At 40.0% G+C, this 12,320-nt stretch overlaps 1 protein-coding gene across 8 annotated transcripts in view; it reads right to left on the bottom strand.

The window, feature by feature from the left end:
- Window positions 1-266: 266 nt before the first annotated feature.
- LOC134084657 (uncharacterized) overlaps window positions 267-12,320 on the bottom strand; it is a 44,699-nt gene continuing 32,645 nt past the window's right edge. For 5 of the 8 annotated variants that reach the window (XM_062539899.1, XM_062539897.1, XM_062539895.1 and 2 more), the window contains 14 exons: window positions 11,418-11,492; window positions 11,205-11,309; window positions 9,944-9,960; window positions 9,733-9,807; window positions 8,744-8,915; window positions 8,526-8,654; window positions 7,173-7,354; window positions 6,168-6,329; window positions 5,609-5,815; window positions 5,152-5,378; window positions 4,606-4,672; window positions 4,208-4,302; window positions 2,703-2,865; window positions 267-2,118 (listed from right to left, as the gene is read on the bottom strand). In XM_062539899.1, coding sequence (XP_062395883.1) covers window positions 1,948-2,118; window positions 2,703-2,865; window positions 4,208-4,302; window positions 4,606-4,672; window positions 5,152-5,378; window positions 5,609-5,815; window positions 6,168-6,329; window positions 7,173-7,354; window positions 8,526-8,654; window positions 8,744-8,915; window positions 9,733-9,807; window positions 9,944-9,960; window positions 11,205-11,309; window positions 11,418-11,492 — 1,847 coding nt within the window. In that variant the 3' untranslated portion in view covers window positions 267-1,947. The remainder of the gene's footprint in view (window positions 2,119-2,702; window positions 2,866-4,207; window positions 4,303-4,605; window positions 4,673-5,151; window positions 5,379-5,608; window positions 5,816-6,167; window positions 6,330-7,172; window positions 7,355-8,525; window positions 8,655-8,743; window positions 8,916-9,732; window positions 9,808-9,943; window positions 9,961-11,204; window positions 11,310-11,417; window positions 11,493-12,320) is intronic. The other 3 variants (XM_062539894.1, XM_062539893.1, XM_062539896.1) reach the window with 3 other exon arrangements.

Raw genomic sequence — 12,320 nt, forward strand, 5'->3', positions numbered from 1 at the left:
TATTTTTTTATTAATTTTCAGAACTGTTGACTTTTTTTTCATTATTTTGATGTTGTACAGCTAAATTTGTTAATATAACTGGAAAAGATATTTTTTTAAATGGGTTTTGATTTCAGGCTGTAAGACAAAAAAAGTAACTATTTCAAAAGGGTATGATGACTTTCTATAGGCACTGTATGTCAACATCTGTGAACATCATATTATTCCAAGGCCAGAGAAATGTCAATGAATACAGTGGCAAAGAGAGAGATGCTTTTTGTGTCAGATTTAATGGTAACAAGGCAAAAAAGATGTTACATGGTTACACACAGAATGTTAACGTTGCAGCGTTATCCCAGACCTACTGCACTAAATGTAAATAGTACAGTGCTGATACATGAGCATGACGCTAAGCTACCGTTTAAAAAGTTGTGTTTACACTGAATTATAATAAAAACTAATGTCATTACATCCACTTTACTCTCATATAATTATTGTAAAGGACCTCTAGAATATAACGATATGTGCCACTTTTGCAGTGGTGTTTTTAGTTAGATGAAAAACCTAAAAATCTCAAGGTATAGCAGACTGTCTCAAAGTGCTAAAGTGTGGTTATGCTACCGTTTACCATCTGACAGTACACCATGATATTACACCATGAGTAGAAGGAGTACACAAGATACATGGTAATTAAGAATTATATATTGAGCATATGGTAAGTAGTGATATACAGTGATATTGAGTATAAGAACAATATATGAGTATGCCATGTAGAGTACACTGAATTAATCTGCCCTATAGGTAATTGTGTCTTCACATCATTAAAGGAGAATCCATCCTTTTTCAACCGAGGGTCTATTTTTGGATGGTAATGAGTCTTAAGTTTCATTCAAGACCAAGATGAGGCAAATCGGTACACACCAATTAATCATCTTTTTTTTTTTATTTATTTATTTTTTTTTTACTTTGCCAGAGTTGTACTTTAAGGAGCAAATACAAGACACTCAGACATCTTTAAGGCATTGACACCTATAACACATCTACAGTATGTAAGGAACAGCACAACGCACTCAGGATGAGAATTGCGTGGCCCGTAAAAAGGTTTAGATGTGTATTGAACAATAGCAGAGACTGGTGAAGCAATGGTAATCGTATCAGAAACCACAATTAATCTGACTCCATAAAATTAAGATTTTGACCTTGAACAATTACAAAGTAGTTTATCAACTATTGCAGAGTAGTGGCATGGCATACGAGAATAATATATATAAATAGTGGGTGAATTAAGAATTTCTTAACCAGTAAACCATGAAGGTAAATGTGACCAATATCACTTAAACTTAATGTAAAGTAAAACTCAGATAGTTACACATCCTGTAATAAAGTAATAAAAGAACAAAGTAAGCCCAATCAAACAACAAACTTTGAGTGGGAGTGGGGATGGTAAAGGATATCGCCATGGCTGTAATCCGGCCGTAGGTACAGTGAGGCCGAAGAACATTGTCACTCATGTCAAATGACATCGCCACTAGTGATGACTCATAGAATGCCTGTAGTCCAATCAAAAAATGAATAAATAGCTCCACCGGACTAACTGTTGTATAATAGAACAACGTGAATTCATATCTGTCATCTTGAGTGTATATAGTATGTCGTACAGCAGCGGTTCACAAACTTTTTTTCCCCACGTACCACCTTCTACGTCCTGACTCGGCTCGCGTACCCCCACCATCCCTAACCAAAGTAACACATTCTATTGACGTATTCCCACCATCAGCTTTTTTTTTTTATATCTCTTTAAAATTTTTTAGACATCAATGTCTCAGAACATACTGGCCTTTTGCCATAGCTTATGTCTGTCTCATTGAAATAAAACAGAGCTTCATCCCAAGGTATAGCACTAATAAGCACAGTTGACAGTATGTAACAAATTAGGTGTGGACTAGAGAACCACTACAAAGGTTGACTCTAGAGACTTTTTTGACGTGTTGTTGACTGACATTCCGTGGGAGGGAAAAGGTGGCGATCTTGTACACGTTGGAAATAATAGTGCTTGAAAACGTTATGGGTAAACAAATAGAGGAATGAAAATGGAGATACAAAACATCCTTTGCAGGCCTTCGAGAACTGTTCTCTCACCTAAAACACACAATAAGAAGTTGTTACTCGACAACTGGAAGAGGGGAGGTAGAGAGGGTTTCCAGCAGCTGTTACATAAGATAAGACTTTACGGGCTAGTTGCACAAAATGCTCTCGCAGAGCTCGTTTAATTCCTGTGGAGCCAGGTGTGTTTGAACCTGCCACTATTCTGAATGTAATTAGCGTCTACACGGACCCGGTTGGGTGTTGCACCTAGTGAATCAGCACGCTACGATAAAGAAGGACGTGTGGACACTAATTGCATTCAGAATAGCAGCGGGTTCAAGCACACCTGGCTCCCCAGAAAATAAACAAGCTCACCGAGAGCCTTTCGTGCAACTAGTCAATTGCCCCACTTGTGTATCTACTTTGCTCCCCTCCTGATTGAGGACACAGAGGATCAGAAAGTATACTTATTTCTCTCACCTCCTGATTGAGGACACAGTCACAGTGGATCAGAAAGTATACTTATTTCTCTCACCTCCTGATTGAGGACACAGTGGATCAGAAAGTACTGTATACTTATTTCTCTCACCTCCTGATTGAGGACACAGTGGATCAGAAAGTATACTTATTTCTCTCACCTCCTGATTGAGGACACAGTGGATCAGAAAGATGACGGTTCCCTGCTGGGAGTTCACCACATGAAAGATCAATTCCAGGACCTTGTTGCCTTGAACAAAGAATCCTAGCACCCAGGGGCCTCCGATGATGAAGAGCTGGGCCACAGTTTTCAGTACCACCACTCTTTTGACAACAAAACAGCAACGTCTTTGGGTCAACACCGATTCTTTGAGTTGTATAGGATCAAAGAGCTAGCCTGATTACCATCGACTTTCAAAGGCTCTGCGAGACTTTAGTCTGACCAACAGCCTGTACTAACACGGTTTCTTGCAAGCGCTGGTTGACCCGCCTCCTTTAAGTGCCTCGATTTGCTACTGGTAGATGTCAGAAAGCGGTTTGCCGAGTTTAAACCAATAACAACACTCTTTCCTCTGCCTTGAACACGCCTCTACCAGAGCCGTTGGAGCTGCTCAAAGTTGATTGGTTCTCGACCAAAGGGGGCAGTTCCGCAGATTTCGGGAACTCAGAAATCCTTCTCAATGAGCAGTTGACCAGACCAGCAGCAAAAGCCTGAAGGCGTTGCGTCACTGGGAGGGCGTGCCAGGCTATCAAAGAGCTTGACTTTGTAAAACCTTGGCTAAGATGCCCCATAGATGTTAGTAGCCATCAAAATGCAAGTGAGATTTACTGTTTAGACCTGTGCAGAACAATTGACTGTTACATTGTTTAGAAAATGCCCACTGCAGTGAAGTTATGAAATTTCAAACTAGAGTCATTTCCTGGTCACACCCTGTCTCTCTTTCTCTCTCCCTCCGACTTTCTTTCCTGTCGATGTTCACTGTCCTGACTAAATGATGGCAAACAGTCCCACAAATATTTTCAATCTGTCATGCTTGCTGTGCTAACACTGTACGTTCAAACTACTCACACTTTAAGAAGGCCAACAAAAATTTCTGACATGTCAGACATAAACCCCATATAGCTGGAGCTGGAACATTGATTGCTTCGCACGGGATTAGTATTACCTAAGGAACTCTGGTAATTTTCAAATTACTGCCCCACCTCTGTGATACTTGCAGCGCATTCACACGGGATAAGCAAAGTCTGTAAATGACTCTATTTTCACTGACAGAAAGCAGAAAAGATAGAAAAGGCAGCAATTGCAATAACAATCACTGAGATGCAGATTCACACAGGATAGTATCATCACTGGACGTCTGTGTTTGGCGAAATACAGTACTGTAGGAAATTTGCGGCGGAATTTTTACTTTACAAATTACAGACATGGCACATTCACACGGGACTAAGACCTAAGGCATCCTCCGCAACTATCACAAATCACCAAAGGTCCACCTGGTAATACTAATCCCGTACGAATAGGGTCTTTAGGCTGTGTGAATATAAAACAATACTGTATATGACATACTGTGAAGTATAAAACTAAGGACACATTTAAAATGTAACAGGGGCTAACACAAAATACATTAAGTCTGTGTACAGTGCGTAACAAGTTTGCGTTACTTACTTGATAGCTTTAATCTGAGAGGTCGTGCCATTCATGGTTGACAGTGTGACATTGCGTACGACAATGCAAATGATAATGAAGATCAGTATGTTGACCTGGACAGAATGATAATATGATAACAAATGAAAATGTGAATGAATTCAAGATCCAAAAATGATGTTTATTTTGTGGTACTAAGAGACTGTAAAGTCCTATTCAAATACACAGCAATGCGTTAGTCACCTCAAAAGTCTAAATTATTTAAATTTTGTGCAAATTTCACATTGCCAGTGGTTAATTTGATTGCAATCGCCGCATCACACTTGACGGTGGTCATCTTAGACATGAATCTGGCTTGAACATAAACATATTAATACTGGACTAGATAATGAATTAACAGTGAACTATTGGGAACTCACCCCAAGGATGACAGACACAGGCCCCAAGAAGCTCCACACAAAGCCCTTTTCAAGCTTAATCCAGCATCTGAAATAAGGACAGTGAACCTGACCATTCTTACAAACCCTAGTCAAACCTGACCTGACAGTGAACCTGACCATTCTTACAAACCCTAGTCAAATAGACAAACATGATATTGGACCATATCCTCTGAGGTAAATTTGCATGAGGAGATATATTCATACAATTTACAGTTTTCTCAGTCGCTTTTGCCTAAGGAGTATTAGGCATCCATAAGTACATAGTTCATTTTGACTGACATGACATTAAGCAAATGATACTGTTATAAACCAGTACACAATTGTATGAAAGCAACTGATACATGTCCAAAAGCATTTGCAATTTATTCAGAGGAAGGAGAAATTGCTACTGTGATGTGCACAAATGTCTAAATGTTGTGGAGGTTAAGCTAATAGTTATCTCTCATCATGTGATGACTCTTCTCCAGTGAGACTGCTTGAAAGCTCCACTTACAATACCAGCAAACCAGCACACCTCAAACTCACCTGTCACTTCCATAGCCATCAGGCATGATGCCTGCAGACACAGCTATCCCAGCCAATGGGACTCCATAGCCAATCAGACAGAGGTAGCCCCAAAGAAGTCCCACTTTCTTCTGAACATATCTGAGGCTGAGTACTGCTAACAGAAGCAGCACAGCCTCTATGGACATCCACACAAAGCTACTCAGGAACAGGTAATGCAGGATTCCTGAAAGGACCACGCACACGATCTGAAAGAACACCAATTTTAGTAAGCAATTTGTTGAAAAACAAGCAAACAAACAAAAAAGCAAACACGTGTGTGTGTGTGTGTGTGTGTGTGTGTGTGTGGAGCGGGGAGGCGGCTTGTAAACTGCACAAATTATCTCGAAGTATTCCACCGTTAAGATAGGGTTGCAAATTGTGAGTCATGGGCTGCATTTGACATTTGGACCTTCCATAATGAATCAGTTTTCTTCACCTTGTGAGGGCGGATGAGGTGGATGAACTCCTGGACGAGCAGGAAGAGGAGCTGAGCAAGAAACAGACTGATGCAGAGGTTCAGGCGAGCCGTGTTGTTCACGTTGACCTTCCATCGACAGAAGCAAAAGGCCATCACAGCCAGTGCCAGGAACACCAGACCAATGGACACAGCAATCCGGTTCAGCAACTTCATCCACTTGTCTGTCTGAAAAAAAAAAACACAACAACAGAAAAGTAATATTTCTGAATACTGTTAATGGCCGCGTTTCCCAGATTCGTTAAGAAGCTCTTAAGTGCTAAAAACTTCTTAGGAGCGTTCTCAGAACATTCTTAGCTTCTTAACAAATCTGGGAAACACGGCCAATGTCTTTAGTATTTGAGTGTGTGTGTGTGGGGCAGTCAATGGTGTCACATTACATAGTATTACATCACTCTGGGTATTTTACAATTCCAAGTAGAATCTTGCTATGAACTCTAACCTGAAGACCTTATTCATTACCTCTGGAGGTCGCTCCACCTGCATGATCAGAGCTAAATGTGAAGACCTTATTCATTACCTCTGGAGGTCGCTCCACCTGCATGATCAGAGCGAAGGTGGAGAAGTGCACACAGGTGCAGACGGTGTGGGTGGTGTTGGTCTGGGTGACATCACAGCCGTCTACCACCCAGGCGCTGCCATTCCAGGTCACACAGGAGAGTACTCCTTTGGGGTCCAGAGTCTACTCACCCCCAAAACACAAAACAAACAAACAACACAGAAAAGCCATCAAGGTACAGTATCTGATAGAGTAGACATGAGCATATTTGACATAAAAAAAATAAATTCCTTTTGATCCATATAGTGTCTAAACAATGGAATTGTCTCAAGGCAGTTCACAAAGCCTAGAGCCTGAGCCCCCTAGAGTAGTTTTTCCAACCTTTTTCCCTTGAAGTTTCCCCTTGCCTGGGCCAAAGACAAGCCAGGGTCCCCTAACCAAACTCCTACCCGCATACACACACAAGACATTGTTTTATTCAACAATTGGGGTCCGGGGATGAATAAGCTTGCCTTGCCCGACTTGAAGTTTGTTTACGCAAGTTCAGAGGTCAGAGGTAATAAATAGCTACATGAATTTAAATGTGGAACAAAACTATGTTTTAATTTGGATTAATACAGAGTTTTGATTATCCACCTGGGTAATTTATTGGTATTTTATACATTTAACGTGCACAAACATAATTTTGGCAATCGCACAACCTCAACCCAGGCAACATTGTGCGGACCCCCTGCAATGTCTGGTAGCCCCTATTGGGGTCCCGGGACCGGACACCAGGTTGGGAAACACTGCCTTAGAGCAAGGTCACAGGGGTCAAGGGGAAAAAAAAAACTGTTCAAGGCAGGACACGACTAGAAAGAATATTTTTGTCAGAGCAAGCAGATTTTACACATAAATGTAAACTTCAAATGACAAACTAAATGGTCAGCACAGTGCCTAAAACCCCCAAAGAACAATGATTTAACACAGTATGCCATTTCAATCATCTTCATCTTTGAGGCTTTCTAATCTCAAGATAAATGTCACCTTGAGGTGCCGAAGGGTGAAGTTGACTGGCTGGGTGAGGATTTTGTTTGCAGTCTTGGGAAGGGAAGCAGAGAATACAGGGGACATCATAATCTTGATGGTGTCATTCTCAGTGTGGAAATGTTTTGGCTGCAGATAGCGCTCCATATACTTATAGGTTGAAAACGTCACATGAGCAGCTCCTAATACCATGTGAAGAGACAAAAGAAACCCAGTCTGAATACAATGAACACGTTGAAAACACCTGGATATGTACTGTAGCTTTAATCCGCACTCATTGCAAGGAGTTCATACAAGTGCCTAAGAGTCACCCTCCCTCCCCCCTCCCCGGACATCTCCCCCTTTTCTGTCTTTATAAATGCCATCTTGATCTATTTAATTTGGCCTTTTTCACAATAATTGACAAAAATAACCACTTTAATGTTAAAGTGAAACCATGATAATCATAATATTATTACATAATAATCTGCTGCAGCGCAAATTTGTTGCTAGAAGGCATACAGGGACTATTTTTCAGGTGCTGCATGATATCATTGTGCTGCTGTGCCCATGATATGAAAAGAGAACCCCTGGATGAACTAGAGAGAGGTAAAAAATAATTGTTTAACTCGAGGGGAGGTGTAAGGGAGTAATTCAACCAAAGTGGTGGAAAAACATTTCAACTGCGACTAAAGATGCATCTACTAAATGCTGAGTTGAAGGGTATTGCTTATTTTCAATTATAACTTTTTTGTCAATTATTGTAAAGGCCAAGTTAAATTGCTCAAAATCCCAGTAAGTAGTAAAAGAGGAAATATCCATACATTTTATAAGCACTCTATATTCATTCAGCTATACTCCCACATAACCCAAAACTGATACAGTACTGTATGTGTGAAGAATTTAATAACAGTTTTCCATTGAGAATTCAATCTAGCCAGTAAAAGGCAAATCCTGTCCTATTTCGATAAGGTTGTTGAAGGGACACTTCACCGATTAGTGTTAAGCTTTGTATCTTTAGAAAACCAGTCATGTTTTTGAATGGTTGCGCATCATTTCAGCAGTTTGCCTTGAGATGGGAGAAATACGGATTTCAATGAAACCCATGAATAGGACTTCCTGCTTTCAATGATGTAAAATGATGATTTTTACATTATTGAAAGAAGGAAGTCCAACATTGAAATCCGTATTTCTCCCATCTCAAGGCAAACTGAGGGAAAGATGCACGACCATTGAAAAACATGACTGGTTTTCTAAAGATACAAAGCTTAATGCTAATCGGTGAAGTGTCCCTTTAACAGAACGAATACAGAGAGCTCAGAGACACAGTCGGAATACAAACTCAGAGGTTAACCTCAGCGTAACCAAACCTACCATCGTTGTTCTTCGCTATTCCAAGAATGTGTATACACATGAGGATGTTCGCATTTCCAATATGTGAGATTCCTCTCACAGTAGTTTCTCTTCCGATGCTGTACGTTTGTAACTCTAGTTGAAAAACAACTTCAGATTTTATCACCAAATGGCTCACAAATAATACATGTGATTTAAAAGAGGACTTGGCACTAACAAAAGCATCACCAAGAGCACACCTGCTATATTGCTACTGACGATCTTGGCCTGCTCGGTAGAAGTGGGTACAACCAGGAGATATGATAGCCTGTCTACCACTGCAACTGTGGCTTCTCCCTGGCCCACCGAATCTGTGCTAGGCGCGGATGCTGCCAGGGCGTCGTCAAGGTTTTTTAGCACAGAGGGCACATCCTGGTGAACATTCACAGTGTTAAAATGTATTTATTGATTGACATTTATTCCTTCACAGTTATTTTTTTTAATCATTAATTCATTTATTCATAAATTAACAAGCTCATTGAATTGATTATGCTTGACTTATAGGCCTTAACTAGGTCTCAGACCAAAGATTCCCGACGAGATGAGACAAGACGCAACATTCTAAAACCTTGCAACTGCGACTACACATGTTGGATGCTCTGCGATGGCTTGCAACTACGTGCAACATTTAATTCACACCGCTGCAACTCGGTCTCGTCGCGTCAGGAATCTTTGGTGTGAATTGGGCTTTAGACTCACTTATAGGCCTTAAAGTAGGGTTCAGACCAAAGATTCCTGACGAGACGAGCCGCAACGTTCCATAACCTTGCGACTGCGACTTAACGTGTTTAATGCTCTGCGACGGCTTGCAACTACATGAAACTTCTAATTCACACCGCTGCAACTCAGTCTCGTCGAGTCGGGAATCTTTGGTGTGAATTGGGCTTAAGACCCATGTCCCCCACAGAGAACAAAAATGAATTGCTTGGTATTAAGTAGGGCTCAGACCAAAGATTCGTGACAAGACGAGACGAGCTGCGATGTTCTCAAACCTTCCATCTGCGACTGAACATGTTGAATGCTTCGAGACGGCTTGCGACAGCTTGCAACTCCGTGCAACTTCTAATTCACACCGCTTCAACTCGGTCTCATCGCGTTGGGAATCTTCCGTGTGAATTGGGCATTAGAGAGATAGGAGATTAGCCCCCTCTGTGCATTGATTTAGACTGGATATTATACTCTTACTTACTTCACTTGACAGAATGACATCGTCTTTTAGATCTTGGAGCATTTTATTTATGTTGTACACATCACAATCTTGACACTAAGAAAATAAGTCAATGTTTATTAATATTGGAAGGTACAGTACATCAACATGCTTTCTTGTACTTTAGATTATCCCCAAAATACAAATGAGGTTTGGAAATAGACAATTCCATCTCTTTTTCTGCTAACCATACCTGAAGTTGTAATGAATCTGAAATGTACAAGAAACAATATGACATTAAAGAGTGTTTACAACAAATATAATTTTTATTTACAATTTATTTACATTTACATTTACATTTCCAAAATGGAAATAAACTGTATCTAAACAGTTCTTTGTTTTTTACTGAGATGAGTCTGTTTGCATTGCTATTACCTAGAAACTGCAGAGTAATTGCACTAGAAACTGCATGGAAATTACTACTAAATTATAAGTGGTAACAAGGGATTGTTACCATGAAATTACATAGAAATGACCATACTATTACCACCTTATTAGCGAGCCGTAATGTAAAGTGTTACCGAAAACTTAATTAACTGAATTAGTTACACCTGTGTTTTCAAGACAGTTTCATGTCAAAGTGGCCCATTAGTGACTGTAACCTATGTGTTGCCACCTTGTCACAATATCTCTGCAATGCCTCAAAAACCACAGACCACATTTTCAGATGATATCAATGACATTATAGGCTATCTCTAGGGAAAAAATGAAGAAATTTAAAATATAGTGATCAACTTAATCCCCTGACCTCAAACCTACTGAAAATGTGTGGGATGACACCCTGGAAATCCTGAGTTCTCGTGAGAGCACGATTTTAATTGTGTCTGCAAGATACAGTACTCTGGTAACAAGCAATGATGCACGTTACATTTACCCCAACCATCTGGGGTAACCAATCAAATCGGTGTATCTGATATAGGCGTGCCAAAAGCAAGCTAAACTGATGAGACAACGCTGCAAAGTTTGAAGTCAGTAAGCATTGATCATAGTGTTATCCCGGAATCATAGTGTTAGTCCGGAATCAATCAGAGTAAACATTGGTCGTGCTATGCAGTGAGATTTTTAAATGCATGCTTGGTGCTGCCCCTCGATTTGGGCCATGGCATTATTCGTGGCCAGACCCTTAATCTGAAAGATTACAGGGTCTGGAGTTCCCAGGCTAGTTAAGCGGTCAGTTTATTATCAAATATTTGAGGTTAAACATTGCTTTTCTATTTTGCTTCATCTATTTTGATTCCTGTAAAAAACAAATCGGACTTGAAAAAATAAGTTAATAATCTCACTTGGAATCAAATGTTAAATGTTTCCGTTGCATTTGAAATATGAATTAAAAACTATGCAATACAATGTGCACTTTATTCACTTTTTAAACACACTTTATCTGAACACAACTGAGCATTGTTGTTCGTGTACAACTGGTTTCGATTGTAAATAATGCTGGCAGTGAGTCATACCAGCTCCTTGCTGTGACATGGGTGCTCCTCCCCTCAAAGTTGTAGATTGAGCAGTAACGCCCATTTTGACCCCATCACCATCACCTCCTGGGGCATTCTGCTGGCCTTCCATTTAGGAAGAGATACATGGAGAGAGGATGAGGGGACAAATGACATGAAAACAGAGAGATGAAGAGTGGATTCAAATGCAAATAGATCATTACTATACTGTACCTGCTCCTTCCTGTGACGTGGATGCTTCTTCTCTTAAAGCTGCAGTGACATTCATTTGGACCCCAACACCTGAACCTGGGTGAGGGAAAGATGAAGAGGAAGAACAGAAAAAATAAGTTGAAAGAGAGAGTGTGTGTGTGTGTGTGTGTGTGTGTGTGTGTGTGTGTGTGTGTGTGTGTGTGTGTGTGTGTTTGTGTAGGGTGGGGGTAAAGAGAGAGATGAAAGAATAATGATGAAAGAGGGAGCACAACAGAAACAACAAAGGCAGACCCATTTCGGTAACACTTTACATTACGGCTCGCTAATAAGGTGGTAATTGTATGGTAATTTCAATTTCATGGTAACAATCCCTTTTTACCACTTTTTACAAGTCATTTCCATGCAGTTTCTAGTGCAATTAATCTGCATTTTCTAGGTAGTAGCAATGCAAACAGTAATAGTGTATTTTACGGCCTTGATGCTGTGTATTTTCCTGGAAATTACCTCCTTGTTTTTCAGGTAATTAAACAGAAACAATAAGTAAATCCTGGACTATCATTTCAAGAACTAGATTCATTTTAAATCACTACCATTTTATTAAACGTAAAATGAAAGCTGTTTGCATCACTATTACTTAGAAACTGCAGAGTAATTGCACTGGAAATTGCATAGAAATGACTAGTAATAAGGGGCTACAAAATATTATTACCATGAAATTACATAGAAATACCATAGAAATTACTACCTTAATCAATGCTGTTTGCATTGCTATTACCTAGAAACTGCAGAGTAATTGCACTAGAAACTGCATGGAAATTACTTGTAATAAGTGGTAACAAGGGATTGGATTGTTACCATGAAATTACATAGAAATTACCATACAATTACCACCTTATTAGCGAGCCGTAATGTAAAGTGTTACCG

The sequence above is a fragment of the Sardina pilchardus genome, chromosome 1, assembly GCF_963854185.1.
Source record: "Sardina pilchardus chromosome 1, fSarPil1.1, whole genome shotgun sequence".
NCBI lineage: Eukaryota > Metazoa > Chordata > Actinopteri > Clupeiformes > Clupeidae > Sardina > Sardina pilchardus.